The sequence below is a fragment of the Delphinapterus leucas genome, chromosome 18 (genome assembly GCF_059928025.1).
Source record: "Delphinapterus leucas isolate spDelLeu-1000000601 "Yukka" chromosome 18, BTC_Dleu_Yukka2, whole genome shotgun sequence".
Classification (NCBI taxonomy): Eukaryota; Metazoa; Chordata; class Mammalia; order Artiodactyla; family Monodontidae; genus Delphinapterus; species Delphinapterus leucas.
In genome coordinates this window covers 66,692,813-66,711,466 of record NC_143146.1, presented here as the reverse complement: position 1 = coordinate 66,711,466, position 18,654 = coordinate 66,692,813, and the positions used below count along the sequence as shown (strand labels likewise).

The window sequence follows — 18,654 nt, the reverse complement described above, 5'->3', positions numbered from 1 at the left end:
GGTAAGCTGGGACGAAGTGAGAGAGTGGCATGGACATATATACACTACCGGATGTAAAATAGCTAGCTAGTGGGAAGCAGCCGCATAGCACAGGGAGATCAGCTCGGTGCTTTGTGTCCACCTAGAGGGGTGGGATAGGGAGGGTGGGAGGGAAACGCAAGAGGGAGGGGATATGGGAATATATGTATATGTATAGCTGATTCACTTTGTTATACAGCAGAAACTAACACACCATTGTAAAGCAATCATACTCCAATAAACATGTTTAAAAAAAAAAAAATTGTAGGTGCTTCCAAACAGGCATGCCTGTGCTTTGTGATGAGAAGCTACTCCCACCTGAGGCTTCTGGATGAAGCAAAGAAAAAGTTTCATCAACATTCCACACGTTTACGACTAGTTATCTAGCACACCACCCCTAAGCAGAGTGGCTTCCCATAATCATCTCCCTGCCCAACCCACAATGTTAAGGGTTGGCTGAGCTTAGCTGAGGGGTTCTCGTGGTCGGGCTTGGGGTGTCTCCTGAGGCTGCATTCAGATGGGAGTATGGCTGTGGTTGGTACATTCAAGACAGCTTCTCATCCTCCAGAGCAGGGCTCAGCAAACTGGGACACCCCACCCCAGGCCAGATCCAACCCACAGCTCATTTCTGTACTGCCGCAGGCTAATAATAGTTTTTACAGTCTTAAATGGTGGAAAACAAATCAAAAGAAAATCACCTCATGATGTGAAAATTATATGAAATTCAAATTTCAATGTCTATAAGGTTTCATTGGAACACAGCCATGACCATCCACTTACATATTGTTTAGGGTGGCTTTTGCACTGCACTGGCAGAGCTGCGTAGTTATAACAGTCACAAAGGCCACATGGCCTGCAAAGCTGAAAATATTTACTGTCTGCCCCTTGATAGAAAAAGTCTTCTTACCGCTACTCCTGAGCCTCTCTCCACAGGCATCTTCATTAAACATCAGTGGGTTATTTTTAGAATGTTTAGTTTTCTTCTTTCTAAATGATGAGGTTAGAGAAAATTTAGCCTGTCACTTGCAAACATTATCTCCAAATTACATACTGCAGGTGTGAGTAATTTCTGGCTTAAAAAAAAACAAACCTGAATATAATTTTCATTATATTTACTCCATTTAACATCATCTTTCAGATTACTGGAGTAAATCTGAGGCCATACATAACATTTTTATCAGATACGTGCAAATAATGGAATCATCAGTGATCATACAGAGACAAACTTTCAGAACTGTTACCTTTTTTATGCTCCTTGTTAACTTGTTACATCAGAATTCCTATGCATCTTGTCTTTGCTCAAATTCACATTTTGAAAATAAGTGCTTAGAATAAAAACAATTTTAACAGTTTAACTGTCAAAGCTATCTTCCCTTGCTACTGCTGTGCAGCTGAATATTTGCAAACTAAATCATAAGCATGCTTCTCCCATCCCCACCAGCTGCAGCATGGTCACTGGACATGTAATTGAAGGCTTGCAATTATTTTTATTTTGAAGAGATTAAATAATTGCTGATTTTAAAAAAGGAGAATGAGACAAATACCATTTCTGCCTTTATAATGTGAACCCCAAATGCCTTTCTAAACAAACAACAGCTGGAAAATGCTGAACAGGAATAGATACAATCCTTGCCCTTAAAAAGCTCCCAGCTTCATAGAGATGGATGGACAAGAAAACAGTATGGTGCAGGAATTGATAACTGACTGTCGATGAGCACAAATTATGATGGGAGCACAGAGATCAGGCACCTAGGCTGGTTTAGAAATGTCTGGGAGACTTGCGAAGGGAACTGATGGGAAGGAAGGCAAGGTGGGTCAGCCCAGAAGCTTTCCTGGGTACCCAGCCAGGGCCCGACAGAGGTGTCATTGCTTGGTCCCCTGCAGCCTGTCACAACTGAGAGCACACTGACCTTTATTGGTTTACTTGTTCATTTCCTCCACGGATGATAAGCTTCTTTAAGGCAGAAACTGTGTCGTCATTGCCATCTATGGTGCCTGCCTGGTAGTAGCTGATGCACAAGAATCGTCTAATAAACGAATATGTGGAAGTTCCTAGGATGATGAAAATATTCCTTCTCTTAGATGGGCTGACGTTTAAAGACAATATTTTATGTCTATACAGTGATATATTTAAAAATCTGTACTAGTTAGTGGTTGAAGTGCCAATACCAAATTTTGGTTGCGAGAACAGGGTCAGGAACCATGGGAGGTGCAAAGACAAGCAAGACACAAACACTGCTTTCCATAAACTTACAGCTTCATAATCCTCACCTGTATCGAACCAGAATAGCTTGTCTTTCATCTGTTTACATTTTGGAACTCCACAAAATATTTCTTTTGACTAAAGGGCTCCATTTCTTTAAAAAAGGAAAACTTTGATCAAGTTAAGGCAGCTAAGTTTTCTCAAAATATTTACATATTTAACCCCCTCCATTTATAGACTGGAAGGAAATGTAAATGGAGGGAATAGAACATTTACATTTTTAGATATGTTCATATTCCTCCTGGATTTCATCTTAGATTTTCCTCAGTTGCCTTCTTTAGCACCTTTCTAATAGGTAATATATAGCAATGTACAGATGTATGCAGTAATAAAATTGTTCATTCTCTCCTATATACTGTAATATCACTTAATATTTGCTAATATCCAGAAAAAAAGCTTCTATGCATATCCTTTCTAAAACTACTGCAAAGTATCTTCAAAGTTCTATATTCTTTTCTATTTTATATATGAATATATGTTTTTCTATTTTATATATAAATGTGTATATGTTAATCCCAACCTCCTAATTTATCCCTCCCTGCAAGGTTCTATATTTAATGCCAGTTATTCTGAGGTGTTTAATTCAAAACTGTTACCTGATTTCTCTATAGGATGTTGGATTTCAAAAACATCCTATTTTCAAAATAGGACGGTTTAAGATCATCTTAAGGACTCATATGCAAGAAATCCTTCTATGACGTCTGCAGGGAAAAATAAGGCAAAAGACACATAGGTACAGTATTCTTTATTATAAACAATCAGGTAACAGTGTAAGTGTGCATTTGAAGGATAACTGAAGCCTAGCTACAGTAAACAAAAACGTTACTTAAATAGAAATAGTTTCTTTTTTGTTGGTTTGTTTTACATTAATTTGAATTTAACATATGCCAGGATCACCTAATCTTGTCATATAGTTCAGCTGTTAAATCCTTAATAGGAAAAGACGAAATTTGGAATGCATGTTATATTTTGCTTTATTTGTTGACTATATATACCAAATATTCAGGACATACTCAAAGTTAAGCAGGTGCTTAAAGTCTAGCAAGTGGTACTTATAAAATGCTTTTGTTGCTGTGATGGGGGTATTCAGTTCCTAAGAAGACAATGAAAAGGAAATTCTAAATGCTAGGTTGTTGTACAACTTTTCCTGATTTATACTGAGTGTAAAAAAAAGAAAAGAATAACAAAACATAAATGTATTGAGAAGTGACATCTTAATAGTTCCAAAGCACTGGCAGGTATTAAAATATCATCTAACTAAAACAAACTTTTCACATCTCAAATTTTTAACAAAAAAACACAAAAAACAGGCTTGAACAACACCATAAATGTTCTGGGTCTTGTGAGCAGGCCAGATGTTGTTATTCTCTATTGCACAATCCTTGTCTATGGCAACCTTAAACATGTTTGGCTGATGCAATTAATGGCTTAGCATGTCCACTTTGCTCACTATCCTATAAAAGAATGCTATGACATTTTTTGGATTGTCTGTCTCAAGGAATGAATGCTAAATGAGCACATTTAGAAGTTTGAAATCAAATACTGCATTACTATTTTTAACAATTCTTGCCAGCAAAAATGTTAAAAGGCTGATTTAAAATGTGACTTACAGTGACTGAAGGATTAACTTCTCATCAATTCTAAATTCTCTGAATTTCACAGTATCTTAATAAAGGCTTTTGGTGAGATAGGACTGGTAATGACGCATATGTACCACTTTAATCATTTATTTTTTGAAGAAATAATTTGGATTCACTGGAATATTCTGGCCTGGTTTCCCAAAGCTGCATGAAAATTCAATGTATTTTTTCATGTCATTTATAAGCACCTAGTACCGATTAATCCTGTAAAGGTATAAGATTACCAGAGGAGGAGTTTGACCACTGATAGAGAGATTCAGAAAACTGTGTTTGCTCTCTGGAGCCCAAACCAAGTGTACCTAATGCTCTTTCATGCAACAGTACTTGTATGAGGATGACTTCACCATATTAATGCCTTTTCCAAGAAAAGGGGAGATGGGGAAATTATTGGAAAATAGGGAAGCAGAAGGCGAAAAACTCAATTTTGAGACACAGAAGAAGAGTAGCATTTATCCAAGGAAGTCTTCAACCATTACTTGATTGCTCAGAAGAGAAGGGAAATCAGCTTCAAAATAGAGATAATTAAGGAAATTATACTTTTTTTCAAGCATAAGAAAGATTGCATGGTTTGTTTTAAAAGTTCTTGAAACATGAAGATGATTCTACAAACACATTTACTCTTAAGACTCTCAGCCCCAGAGGGCTGGGACGGGTCTCTTGTTTACATTCGATTCCACAGTACCTAACATTGTGCCAGGCACATACATAGTTGATGAACCAATATACTACAGAGTTTGCTAAACACTAAATGGACCACCTAGCTTTAATGTAAAATGTAATATTTTCTATTGTATATAGAGAAGCTTCTATTAGGTAACACTAGTCATTACAAGAGGTGACAGCAGTAGCTCACACATACATCTTTTTCACATGGTCATTCCTACCTTGAATACAATTTAATGAGAAACAACTACTATGCACTAATGCTAGAAAGAGTTGAGACAGAATGTATAAATGAAGAAACCTCCTGGATCACTGAAGTACCGTCTGTTACAAGCATAATTACCTTCTTAAATTACACATTTTATAAAGGGTGTGAAATATTTTTCCAAGCAATGCAGTGTTTAGTGGGTGGGAATTATATATATATGAAAGTACCTAGGAATTTGGGAAATTTTCCTCTATCACCCAAGGGTAAATAAGAACAGGTTTTGATGTTGTGGATACATTTTTTTAAATGTCCTGTTATTCAGGACCACTGTTCCTCAGAAATGATAGGGATTGTGAAATTATTATCTTACTTGGGAAGTTATTTCCAGGTATGAAGCTTTAGTTTTAGAAGAGGCTACCACATATGACCAGCAGATCATTTAATCAATACAGACACTAAGTTAAATAACTCAAATTTGATCCCAGCAGTGTGTCTAGATTTTCTCAAAGGCTTCACCACTGTTTGAGTCATCTGTGAATAGTTAATATTTGCCAACATGTGAGGAAAATGTGGCAAAAGGCACGCCCTCACCTAGAGACTTTGAACATGGGGATGTGAGAAGGTATAAGTAAACAGGGTGCTTTTGTCCAATGCTCTTAGTTTACTGCTTCCGCACACAGGACTGACTGACATACATGGCCGTAGAGCTCACTGTGCAGACTCAGAAATCTGCAGAGCTGCCTGACACGAATCAACAGGAAAACAGGAACCCGAGATTTCCTATGTGGAAAGCAGGCATCTCCGTGGGTGATTCTCAGACTAAGTTCTGGTCTTATTTTGCAGTTGGGGGATATAGCTCATTTCATGCTATTTTCATATGTATCTTCCCATATTAGACTCTTCTTTTTTCTTTTTTACAGTGGTACATAATGAGGCAACATGACTCTCAGCCTCACAGTTTCTTTCTTTTCCCATCGCAGTTTAATCTGTTTAAAATGTACCGTTCATATCAGCACAGTAGTCCAGCTATAGGCATTTCAACTTCAGAAATAAAGTTTATGTGACTTATCTTACATAACTGATTTTAAAAGCTTGATTTTTTTTTTTTTTTTTTTTTTGGCCAGTAGCACTAACAGTGAGGTTATTTCAATTTTATGGGTCTGGTAGCTTTGTTTTGTCCTAAAGTGTTATTTGCTCTAGTGCTGCTAGTACCTGATTTTTGCTACGTAAACAGTTTTAATATTTTTCCAGACTGGCCACACAACATGTCTTACATGACATGGTGGACTAAAGCTGCCTTTATTCTACCAACACCCTTCAAATACTGTTCCTACAGTTGCCTCTCATTTGTTCTCTCCCACAGAAGAAGCTGCTGCTTATTAGAGCGTAGGCACAAAAAACCTGCTTTTCTAATTGCACTGTACTGGCATCAGGTTAACTAGAAAGCACAAAACAAATGGTGATACAAAATGTGAATAGTATATATTATATGTATTTACACATGTACTTAGAAACTTCAGTTAGTTGCAAATCTGAAATGATATAAGCCACTGCCTGCAATAGCATCTATCCTATAGAAATGTGGATGAAGACAAGACTGTTAAGACACTGAAGAAATCGGGTTGTGTGGAGAGCCCATTTGAGTCAGAACTTTGTCCAACCACTGCAGTGGTCCATGAAGGTGAATCTCAATCCAGCAGGGCGTGCTTGTGACATCCTGGCGATGATACTCGGCTCCCCAACCCTGAAAAGCAAAAACGGAGCGGAGTGATTGTGCCAGACTTCACAGGCAGCCTTCAGAGGCCCCAGCAGGCCCGGTGGACACAGCCCACCCAACCCGGGGCAGCTCCTGGGACCTGAGAACGTGAACTCTACGTTCCTGCAAGTACAGGATGACTTTTGCATCAACCAGATACCCTGAGTTCCCATCCATGGTTTCCTCCTGGGTTCACAACTAAATTCATGGACCTAGAGAGGGCCTGGGTTCTAGCCATGCCGGAGACCCTGGCAAATCACTTCCTCTTCCACAGGGAAAGGAGCTTGAACTCATGTTCACCCCCTAATGCTGAAGACCCATGTTTTGTACAAGATGGTTGCTCACTACAGACCAATGACTGCATCTGAACGTTGTAAAGCGAGGGCTGAGGGTGCTCTTGGTTATTCAGGATTGATGAACAAAGCTTGTTTCTCCTCCCCCCCACTGGCTCACTTCTGGCAATTTGCCATTTGTGACCATCCATAGGAGAGACAGTAAAAATAGAGATAATAAGTTTAGTCAACATCCATCACCTCACATGGCTGCAATTTTTTCTTGTGATGAGAACTTGTACATTTCTTTTACACCGATCTCCTGTAGTTATATTTGCTAGGGATTTATGTTTTTAAAAGTCCCTGCAATATAATAACAGTTTATTTTCTGTGAATTGTGTAGTTTTATGAATTTAAAGGTTGCATATCTGAGAAATACATCTTGCTGATCTTAGGAAAATAAGATTTCTGTGCAAGCTTATGTTACAGTGAAATAATTACGTCTGAGATATTGGCATTTCATCCTAATTTGAAAAACACAGGCCTAGACAAAAGTAACCGCAAGTCAAATGGTTGTTTGTTAATGGCAATTTTACGCCCTCTGCTGGCTCTGAAGCATCAGAACGTTTGAAAAGATTTTCAGGTATTTAATTGCCTGACTGTGTGAAAATACTTTTAAAGCTTAACAGTAAATTTGAATAAAACTGCTTTGTCACCATGAAAGAAATGGATTCAAGAAGTCAGTTTTTCAATTGGAAACTCTATTCTTATTTTTTAAATAATTACTAAAATTATATATACAATAAAGACATAATGGACTTCCCTAGTGGTGCAGTGGTTAAGAATCCTCCTGCCAATGCAGGGCACACCACACGTTCGAGCCCTGGTCTGAAAAGATCCCACTTGCTGCAGAGCAACTAAGCCCATGCACCACAACTACTGAGCCTGTGCTCTAGAGCTCGCAAGCCCCAACTACTGAGCCCGCGTGCCACAACTACTGAAACCCGCGCGCCTAGAGCCCGTGCTCTGCAACAAGAGAAGCCACCGCAGTGAGAAGCCCGCGCAACACAACGAAGAGTAGCCCTGCTCGCCGCAACTAGAGAAAACCTGCGTGCAGCAACAAAGACCCAACACAGCCAAAAATAAATAAATAAAATTTTTTTTAAAAGTATAGAAAAACAGGACACATTTTTCAAGATAATTTTAAAGGATTAATAAATAAATTTTACTTTGAAAAAACCTGCAACAAGCCATACTGATTCCTTGGATGAATATATGGCAATGGGAAAACATATACTCAGTTTGATAAACAAGCTCAGATTTGGAAATATTAGAATTATTTGCAAGTGCTTTGCGAGGGATGAAATAGCAGACGATGAAAGTGAGGTCTTTAGCTTCAACGTGCAAATCCAGTTTTTTCCTTCCTGCTAAGTAACTTTTCCTCCGTTCTCCAACCTTCACATCAATTTTAGTAAGATCTAATTTGATAAATTCAACAAATATTCATAAACAGAACATCTACTGCTGTCTCAGAATTAATCACAAGCCCCATAATGTTTCTATTCCAATTTGTTTATACCTTTATAAACAGCACTTAATTCATACTATCTTGTATTAGAGTCAGTTCTGTCTGTTTTGTAGCTTATTTATAAATATGACTGCTCCATTTGCCTGTATGCTTTGTAAGAGTAAGGAGAGTGTCTTATTTGATTCAGGTAAATTCACCAACATTTACTGAGTGACCATAGGTGGTCAGCAGTTTGAGGGATGGAAGAATCTCTGTAGCATTAAGTTCTATACAATTATCATTGTCACTTTATCTTGTGTTAAAAAAAAAATCAGATAACTATCTTAACTTGGTTTTCCTCCAAAAGTAATATGCTTAAGAATTTTCTTAAAATTGCTAAACAAGAGATTTCATACTCGTGGAGGAGCTCTTCCAAAAAAACAACCGACATATGTACACTACCAAATGTAAAATAGATAGCTAGTAGGAAGCAGCCGCATAGCACAGGGAGATCAGCTCGGTGCTGTGTGTCCATCTAGAGGGGTGGGATAGGGAGGGTGGGAGGGAGACACAAGAGGGAGGGGATATGGGGATATATGTATACGTATAGCTGATTCACTTTGTTGTACAGCAGAAACTAACACACCGTTGTAAGGCAATTATACTCCAATAAAGATGTTAAAAAAAAAAAAGATAGCATAGCTACCTTGTTTGATCAGTTGTTAGTTAGGGGAGCAGGGATTTGATTTGAAATCTGTTTGCTTACAGAGCTCATGCTTTTCCCAGTTAAGCTCCTGATCAGGCAAGTTGTACATTGTTTAGTAAAATTTGGACTCTGTAGTTTCCCTACTCTTGCCATTACCTGTAGGTAGAATTTTGACTTCTAGGATATTGTTCGTTTTACTTTTACTGTAAAATTTATAATAAAAATTTAAATTAAATTTGTATTTACTTTAAAAAAAAAAAAAACAATTAAAGAGAGTGCCCCCCTCCGCCCCCTGGCAAACTGCTGTCTACTTACCCTGGCTGTCTAACTGCCACATCAACCAAAGAGTGCTTTTGCTTTTATTTTTCATCTTACAATTGGGAAGCAAGCACTCCTTACCTTGACAAAACTCATCCGGATGGTACACATCTTAGTCAACTCATAAACGACTTCAAATCCGTGATGGACAGACTGGGCAAGCAGCTGAGCGAACAGCTGGTTGTTGAAGATCTTGAGGCTGCAGCCGCTGGGGATCTTGCAGACGGTGGCCGGGTGAAAGCCGTGCTGATAGTTGCAGTTCCGGCTCTGCACAAAGATGCTGCTGTCACTCACGCACTCGGCATAGACCTCTCCCCCCACGTAGTACAGATGCACGCCTACGAGGCAAAAACAGTCTTCCAACACCAGCACCGACTTTCGCTTGGATTTATCACCCTTCCCTTCTCATCCACCTCTGTAACCTCAAGAGATGTGACTATCAACTGTGAGGTTAATTTTAATATCACCAATCATTGATTAGTACCACACATGCCCCAAAGGCTGACTTGCTTTAATTATCATCTATATTTTTTTCATGAGTCCATTTAAAAGTGGACTGCAACCCAGGTTTACGATCAGCACCAAGAGCACAGAAGTAGGCTCTCGTGTCCTACTCCCATCACTTGCTCAATCTCACGCTTGTTCCTTCTAAAAGGAAGATCTCATAATATTAGATGCGAAATAAATACATAATTCAGAACACATCAAAAAAAGAAAAAAGAACTGGACACAGTGCCATGGTAATACTTAGGTGCATACACTAAACCTACTTCAGAGGGAACAATAAATGAACTTTAAATTTTATTTCACCAACAATTATAAATCCATTTCTCTTAATAAATACCTCAAAGACACCCATTTTATTTTAAAGCTTATCACCTACAGTCATAGGTCACAGAAACAATGCCTCTTTTTACCTACAAACAGTGAACTTTGTGCCACGTTTTCAGATAAAATATAAGAACACAATCAAAATGTAGTTTATGCTACTTTATCTCATATTCTAAGAGCTGAAAGGCAAAGCATCCTGAGAAGGCTGCTGCTCAAAGTAAATTTCAGTTGTTGCTTTCCCTCCAAATGTCTGGGTTTAAGATTCCACGTAAATTTATAACAAGGGACTGGGGTTAGATGAGATGAAGATGTTCTAGTCTAGTGAGTATTAAAGACTAGAACAATTGTTCCCCAACCTTTTAGCAGAAACAAAATGGTCCAGCACAAAGTGTCAACATGATTGTAAATACAATCACTGTGCAGTGGCAAGGGGTTTGTAGAAATGATCCTGAATGTACTTACAGAGATAGCTTTTGGATCTTTTAAAAATAAAAATAAAACATTTAAAAGTAATAGAATTGACCTCCAGGGGTTCTCAGACCCTGGTATGCGTAACTCTGCATTTAGGAAACATTTCGGACACAGCCGCAGCAATGGAGGCACTTCTGCATTATACTTCCCGCCAGCTTTATGGCTTCCTTTTCCCATCTCCTTTCCCTTAATACAGTTTTAGAGAAGAGTGGTTTTCAGTATTATGTATCCCAACCATAGACTCCAACACAGTCTGAAGAAATGGACCCAGGGTCACAATGATAAAGCACAGCTCTTGATATTCAGGCCAAGGCTCCCCTCTCAGCACCTAGATCAGAGCAGCTCCCCTCCTCTGCTCAGCCTTCCTCTCCCTTTTCTTCCTCATCTCCATCATTTTTTCCCTTGAACAGCCCGGGGTCTGACACCTCGTGGCCCTGGCCGTGAGGAGAAGGCAGAAGGACTGTCCTAATTAGCTGGGACATAGTTACTTGGCTGCAGCAACATGTTGGAGGTTAGGCAGGGGCAAATCCAAGCGACTTCCTTTAAAAACTCCCAGGGGGAAGGCCTGCCTCTGGGGTAGCTGTGAGTTTTTTCAAAGTGAGAGCGAGCAGGTGGTAAACGAGCCAGAACATGAGGCTGCTAAGTGTTTAGTATGTCTTTGAATTGAATGACCTTCAAATATACAATCCTCCCAGAACCTAATAAGGAGAACAGATTTTTGTCATCTGACTCTGGTGTTTATTTAGGGGAGGATTTTCAGTCCTGTTAAAGTCTTATCCGCAGCCACAGACATGCTGGCAGAGCATGGAAAGCAGAGAAGAGACCGAACAAGGAGGCAGTAGTTTAGCATCCTGAGAGAGAAGAGGGGGCAGAGCCGACGGGATGCACCCGCAGAAGCCCAAGACCGGCCTCAGTACGGGGACCGGGGGGAATTCAACCCCACTGCGAAGGAGGCTGGATTTGGGCTAGAGACAGCAGTATCGAAGGAGTCAAGTAAGCAAGGGATTTTATTTGCATCCATTTGACAGGCCAGAAGAGTGGCTTCAAACCACATGTGTGAGATGCTAGATCACCATAGAGAACAGTGAGCAGTAAGGGTAAATGCCCAAAGAAGGCGCTACCTGAGGTGAGAGAGAAGCCAGGCTACGGGGTCCTCGGGCAAGTTGCACCCACACCTCGGACGACCTCTCTTCCGGGGCTGCATCTTTCTTCCTCTGAGTTTTCCATCTGTGTGTGCCTGCACCCACCCTGTAGCAGACTAGGGAGTCTGGAGTCCTGGGTGGTGGTTAATTAGGACTCTGTGGGCTTGATTTGGATCTGCTGAGTCAGGCTGCAGGTCGGTCCCTTCTGGCATCTTCTGCAGCCTTGAGTGACAGAGATGATGGAGGGGAGGCGGGGAGGACAGCGGCTCAGTTAGGCTTGTGAGTGGGCTCCAATGCTGTGGAACCCACTAACAGTCAGAGGGGGACGTCCCAAAGTGGAAGGAATATGCATGGATCCCCTCCAGAGTGGGAGTGGGGGTGGGGAAAGGATATCCCTGCAGAAAGTAGATCTCATCACCCCACAGCCCAGCTCAGAGAACCCTGATGCCTCTCCACTCTGCTTGGAAAACACCCTGAACTTATGAGCACAAACCCAGCACCTTCCCTGGAGTTTGTAATTGATATTCCCCTTGGCTTTGCTGCCCTCTCTTTTGCACAACTATTTTATTTTATTTTTTTCCCATTAAAAAATGCACTATTTATTGAAATACAAGTGAATTATCCAACTAATTGCTGTGAAGAAGTGTAATCACACTGACTTAGAGATGCTATGAAAGGCAGGGTGACATTCTTTTGAGTCCAGGCCATCTAAGGTAAGATCAAGATTTCAGAGAAACCCAAAGGCAAAGGGCCTCACCAGTCTTTACTCCCCATCAAAGATGCACAACTATTTGAAAATCTGGCTGACTGTCAGGACCCTCTGGAGCTTGAAGAAAGTGCATATTTCTGAGGGTGATTAATGATGATACTTTCAGAAATTCCTTATGTAGTTAGACATATACTTAAATATATGGGAGAAAGGATACGACGTCTGAGATTTACTCTTGTAAAAATACTGTGATGAGACGGGGGAAAAGAATGGTACAGAATGTGACTCATTATTGAAGCTGGAGATGGTCATATGAAAATTTGTTACATGACTCTACTTTTGTGTAAGCTTGAAATTTTCCAAAATAAAAAAAAATTTTTAATGTATGATCAAAAAATAATATAAAAGTAAAAATTTCCAGATCTACACCGGGGCTTTGGTCCAGAGGATGGAGGTAGGCCCGCCCAGGACAGTGCCTGCAGCTGTGCACTGCACAAAACCAGGGTGTGCCTCAGTCTTCCAAGATTTGTACAGTTATTAGAAGACTCCTCCAGCAGATGGCAGTAACTTCTCTTGAGAAATGGGTTCCTTCCAATTCACACAAAGCCACTTCTGGGCTGGTAGCAAAATCAGTTCCCTAAAGCTATACTTGAAGACTTTTAAGTCTCTCTGGACAATATGATGAACAAGCAGCTTTGGTCCCAACTGACCTACACTGAATGCCCACTGTGCCTCACACACTTGGCGACTCTGCCGGGGTGGGAGAACCGTGATGCTTTCTCTCTCACCACTACTTCAGTGACCCCAGCATGCCTGGACATGCCCGGTCCCACCCCATCTTCACAGGAGCAACAAAACCCACTAGAGGAAATTTATAAAATACAGAGAAGCAAAGAATAAAGATCGGCCACAAATCCACAGCCCAGAAATATTCAAAGCTAATATTTGTCATATACCTTTCAGTCTTTTATGTGCACATTTTAAACAAAATTAGGATCATCCTCTACAGGATCTTTTATAACCTTTTTTTCACATATTAAAATAGTGTGGGTCTTCCCTGGTGGCGCAGTGGTTGAGAGTTCGCCTGCCGATGCAGGGGACACGGGTTCGTGCCCTGGTCCAGGAGGATCCCACATGCCGCAGAGCAGCTGGGCCTGTGAGCCATGGCCGCTGAGCCTGTGCGTCAGGAGCCTGTGCTCCGCAACGGGAGAGGCCACAGTGGTGAGACGCCCACGTACCGCAAAAAAAAAAAATAAATAGTGTGAACATTTTCTCATGATATGAAGTACTCTTCAATGCCCTGTGTAATAACTGCAACAGTATGACATTCTGTGTTAAAATTTTTTAGGATCTGCTTTTTCAGGGATGAGAAACCTTATACACATTCAAAGGCAGAATGGAAAGGACATTTTGAGACTGGGAAACTAAATCCATTGGGAAAGAAGCAATCCAAAAATCACCCTGAGGACTTCCCTGGTGGCGCAGTGGTTAAGAATCCGCCTGCCAATGCAGGGAACACGGGTTCGAGCCTAGGTCTGGGAAGATCCCACATGCCGCGGAGCAACTAAGCCCGTGCGCCACAACTACTGAGCCTGCGCTGTAGAGCCTGCGAGCCACAACTACTGAAGCCTGCGCGCTTAGAGCCCATGCTTGGCAAGAAAGAGAAGCCACCACAATGAGAAGCCCGCGCAGCACAACGAAGAGTAGCCCCCGCTCGCTGCAACTAGAGAAAGCCCGCGCACAGCAAGGAAGACCCAATGCAGCCAAAAATAAATAAATTTATTTAAAAAAAAAAATCACCCTGAGGTGCAGACCCCCCTTCTAAGGAACTGACAAACCAAACCCTTGCCTCAGGATAATTCCTTTCATAAAACATGGAAGCATTACTAGGATTCTACAGAATAAGCTGAGATGTGCAAGAAAATAAAGATTCATTAAAAGGTGAAAAACTAATTCCAAAAGCAATTCAGTGATTTGGAATCTATGATAATTATGTTCGGGGAAGGTCTTGGTTTGCCTCAGTAAGTTTAATCCCTGGGGCTAATGCCTCAGGAATTATAATCACCCACTCCTTCTCCCATGAGAGGAAGAACAGCCAGCAGCCAGGACACACACAGCATGTCTGCAGCTGCAAAGGAGAAACCTGCCTGTCCTGCTCCAAGTGTCCTTTCACACCAAGACCCCGGCACAGGCTCATTACCAAGGTCAACAGCTCTGACTTCAGTTACAGCACAAATCGTAGGTGCTCAGAAATGACAGTGCTATTGATTAGGATTATATTAAGTTGTGCATTTCTAAGAAATGTAATCCAACCTCAATGACCTTGAGAGCAGCACACATATGTCCATGCAGTCCATTCAAAACTGCGGTTTTCCTCATTATTTGGAAATCGGGGCCATCCTAAAAGCCACTCTAAAAAAGCAGGCACGTTTTATACTCCAGTGATCCAAATTAGCTATTCCATCACTTCCAAAACATCAAAAAATAACCTTTGCTTTATTTTGCACAGTCACAGATAGGTATGATATGTCAGCAGTTCTTCATCTTTTTTTCTGTAAAGATCCTTATAATCCTCCGATGGAGCGCTGTGTAACTCAGTGAGGTACTCCTTTCCTAGAATATTCTTGTGGGGAAAACACAAAATCTTCTCTGATTTACATTTTTAAAGTAGATCATTGTAAAATGTCATCACTTTAGTACCATGAGGGCCTTATTTCAAGATCTCAGAGGTGATTCTGACATATCATGCCTGCAGCATATGGTAAGTATTTTCATTCCATATCGAAAGATTCAACTCCTCAAGCGCTGAACTAAGAGGGGTGCCGAGATGAAAAAGCAGCAGGGTCCCTCCCCTCCAGCAGAAGGGAGCGACTGGACCTTACAGACAGCCATGGGTGCAAACCCACATCACTCGTGGGACCATGGGTACGCCACTGAATTCTCTGAGCTTCCATTGCCTCATCCATAAAATGGGACTAAGAAATCCTAACTTGTAGCGTGACAATAAAAATAATATGAGTAAGAGTCTGCCAGGGTGCCTCACACACATTAGGGAAAATCAGTGGGGGCAGCTATCAGTCATTTGAAAGGGTTCAAGTGGTCTTCAAGGAAGAATATGGACAGACTTCATGTAGAATGCACTCTTCCAGGTTCTTTGAAGCCCTGCCTCTGACACTGAAGCAGCAGACCCCCACCCCCACCCCGCTATTCTAGTGCTAACTAGCCTATGGCTATTTAAAGCACTTGGCTAGAGAGGTCAAAGCAATAGATTTGTTACTGTTGTAAGGACACAAATAAAGCCTTGGTACCAAGCCTGCTGCCTCACAGTGCATTGCATTAGATGGAAAGCAGGATGAAAGAGCACGGGTGAGTCAGCATAAACCATCACCGCCACAGAAAACAACTCAAAGTACATACACTGCTGACCGGTGGTGGCATGAACTTCCTTTAGGGGACCAGCCACCTTCCCTAACTTAAGTGGCAAGGAACACAAACCGGAAGTGACCTCAAAGCAACTGATAACTACTGAGGGGAGAAATGGCCCATAATTAACCATAATAAAAAGATTTTTTTTTTTGTAGATACCTTCCACCTTTGCCCCCCCCACCACCATAGTCTCATCTCGATGTAACAGCCAGGGGATCCTTCTGAAGTGAAAACTCAGATCTATAAACTCCAACTTAACTCCATCTTCCTATGTCACACAGGCAAAGTTAAAGCACTCTCCATGGCTTCTAGGCCCTGAGACCTGGTCCTGTCCCCTCTTCTATGACTTCCTCACTCCCTTGCTCACTGTCCCACTCACTCTGACATCCCTGCTTTTCCTCACTATGCCAGGCAGGCTTCAGGGCCTTTGTACCTGCTGTTTCCCTTTGCTTGGAAAGCTTTCCCCGCTGCTACCGACACTGTCGATTCCCTCTTTAGCTCTCTGCTCAAATGTCACCTCCTTAGGAAGCCTGCCCTGGCTACCCTCCCCATTCCCTTCCCCTCCTTTGTTTTTCTCTGTACAATTATCATTTGACGTGTGTGTGTGTGTGTGCACGTGCGTGTATTATTTCTTGTTTGTCTTTCCTTAGTTGTAGGTAATCCACGAAGCCAGGGATTTTTGTTTTGTCTTGTTTGTTTTCCACTGCTGCATCCCTAGTGGCAGAACCGTCTGGCTAAGATTAAATGCTCAATAAATATTTGCGAGATGAATGCATAGCTGTGAAGTCTGACTGTCTCTAGCAACTAGCTCCACAGAACACATTAACTTATTCACTAACCTCATGGTGCATTTGGCTGCAAACTTACTTAGGCTGGTGCTCCAGGAAGCCACACAGCTCAGAACCAGATAATCCATGGGGGCCCCTGATAGAGAGTCCCCTGACCTCACAGAAACCAGTAGCTCTTGCTTTGAAATATTCCATGCCATGCTTTATGGCATGGCTTGTAGCCCCTTAAAAAAATTATCTTTTCACCTTAGGACAATTCCAAAGCAGCTTTCTGAGAAAACTGTGCCTTTGCCTTGGGGACCATGTTGAGGGTGGAGTACCCTTCCATCCAGGTGAGCATTTCCTAGGCTTGCTGGGTTTTGTAACAGGTCACCAGTCCTGGCTCTTGCTCCTATGTTTTTTTTTTAACCCTATGGATTATCTCTCAGTTACTAACATGACACCAACCTTCCACATCTGTCCATCCACATCAGCAGCACCTAGAACAAACTACTTGCAGAAAGTTTCCCAGAAGGTATTTAACAGTCCTTGCATATTTTAATTCTATTTTTAGATCAAGTGGCATAAGTAGAAGTCTAATATGCAGACCAATCTGTAAAGCCCTTTAGCAAACAGCTCTACAACATTACGTTTTAACGTTCTACCTTTAGATTTCACCTGAAGATTCTTATAAAAATCTTTTAAAAGTAAAACCATACCTGAGATATTTATGATTTCAGTCAAAATATTACTTCCTTTGAGGAATGACTATGTTTCCTCCTTTGGGATAAAAGTTACATTACAGATTAAGTTTCCTTTTTCTGACCTCCAGAGGAAAAGTTTAATCACAATCACAATGGTTACAATTACAATGGTAACTCTTGGAGATGACATACCTGTATTCTTCTCTCCCACTCACCCCCAGCTCCTGATTTTCTATTTTTCATTTATCATTTCACTGTAAAGGTTTTTTGTAAGCCACCTCAAAGCTACTATGGAAAGATACAGGATAAAATAAACAGAAAGTAACTTTTGCCATTAAGAGTCAACATCAGTGAAGGAACTCAGCCCGTCTCTAGTCAATGGTCTGTAGGTTTACAACAGGAGACATTTAGGAGGTATGTTAGGAAGAATACAGGAAGCATCATAAGTGAAATAATGACTCTCCCCTGGAAATTTGAAATAAAAGGCTCGTGGCTACTTCCCAAGGTGGTATAAGTGCTAGATGGGGAGAGAAAAGATCAAATGACTCTGAAGGTTCTTTACACCTGTGATTCCAGAGTAGAATACTGGACAACCAGGCACCATTCAGACACTGCCAACTATTCGAATAGAAAAGAAAAGAACTTAAAATCCTCAACAAGGCCTCATGCTCAGCTGGGATTGATCATGCCAATGAGACAGGGTCCAAAAGCATCACAGCCAGACCCCAGTGAGGCCTGTGCTTATTTGGCTGTTGTAACAAAGCCTGGACACAAGAGAACCCCAATCACCTACCAAAGGCTTCCTGACATTAATAACTCAACGATTTTTTAAACTGCCTGGCTTCTCAGTCTCTAAAGGTAACTTCACCTGATATAAATAATCATCCAGCCAGAACTCCTCTTCTTCAGAAGTTATCCTATTTAGCATTTCAGGCAATTCAAAAATAATTCATAATACTTCTCTTCAATAATATCATCCTGGGACTTCCCTGGTGGTCCAGTGGTAAAGAATCTGCCTTCCAATGCAGGGGATGCAGGTTCGATCCCTGGTCGGGGAACTAAGATCCCACATGCCGTGGGGCAACTAAGCCTGCGTGCCACAACTACAGAGCCCACGTGCCCTGGAGCCTGCATGCCACAATTAGAAAAAACCCGCATGCCACCGCTAGTGAGAAGCCAGCACGCTGCAACTAAGACCCGGCGCAGCCAAATAAATAAATGAATAAAAATAATAATTTCATCCTGTTTTCATA

At 41.2% G+C, this 18,654-nt stretch overlaps 1 protein-coding gene across 1 annotated transcript in view; it reads right to left on the bottom strand.

Annotated features, from left to right (window-relative positions):
• Nucleotides 1-841: 841 nt before the first annotated feature.
• SMAD9 (SMAD family member 9) overlaps nt 842-18,654 on the bottom strand; it is a 31,295-nt gene continuing 13,482 nt past the window's right edge. Inside the window, 2 exon segments of the mRNA XM_089899667.1 lie at nt 842-6,536; nt 9,433-9,689. Coding sequence (XP_089755793.1) covers nt 6,393-6,536; nt 9,433-9,689 — 401 coding nt within the window. The 3' untranslated portion in view covers nt 842-6,392.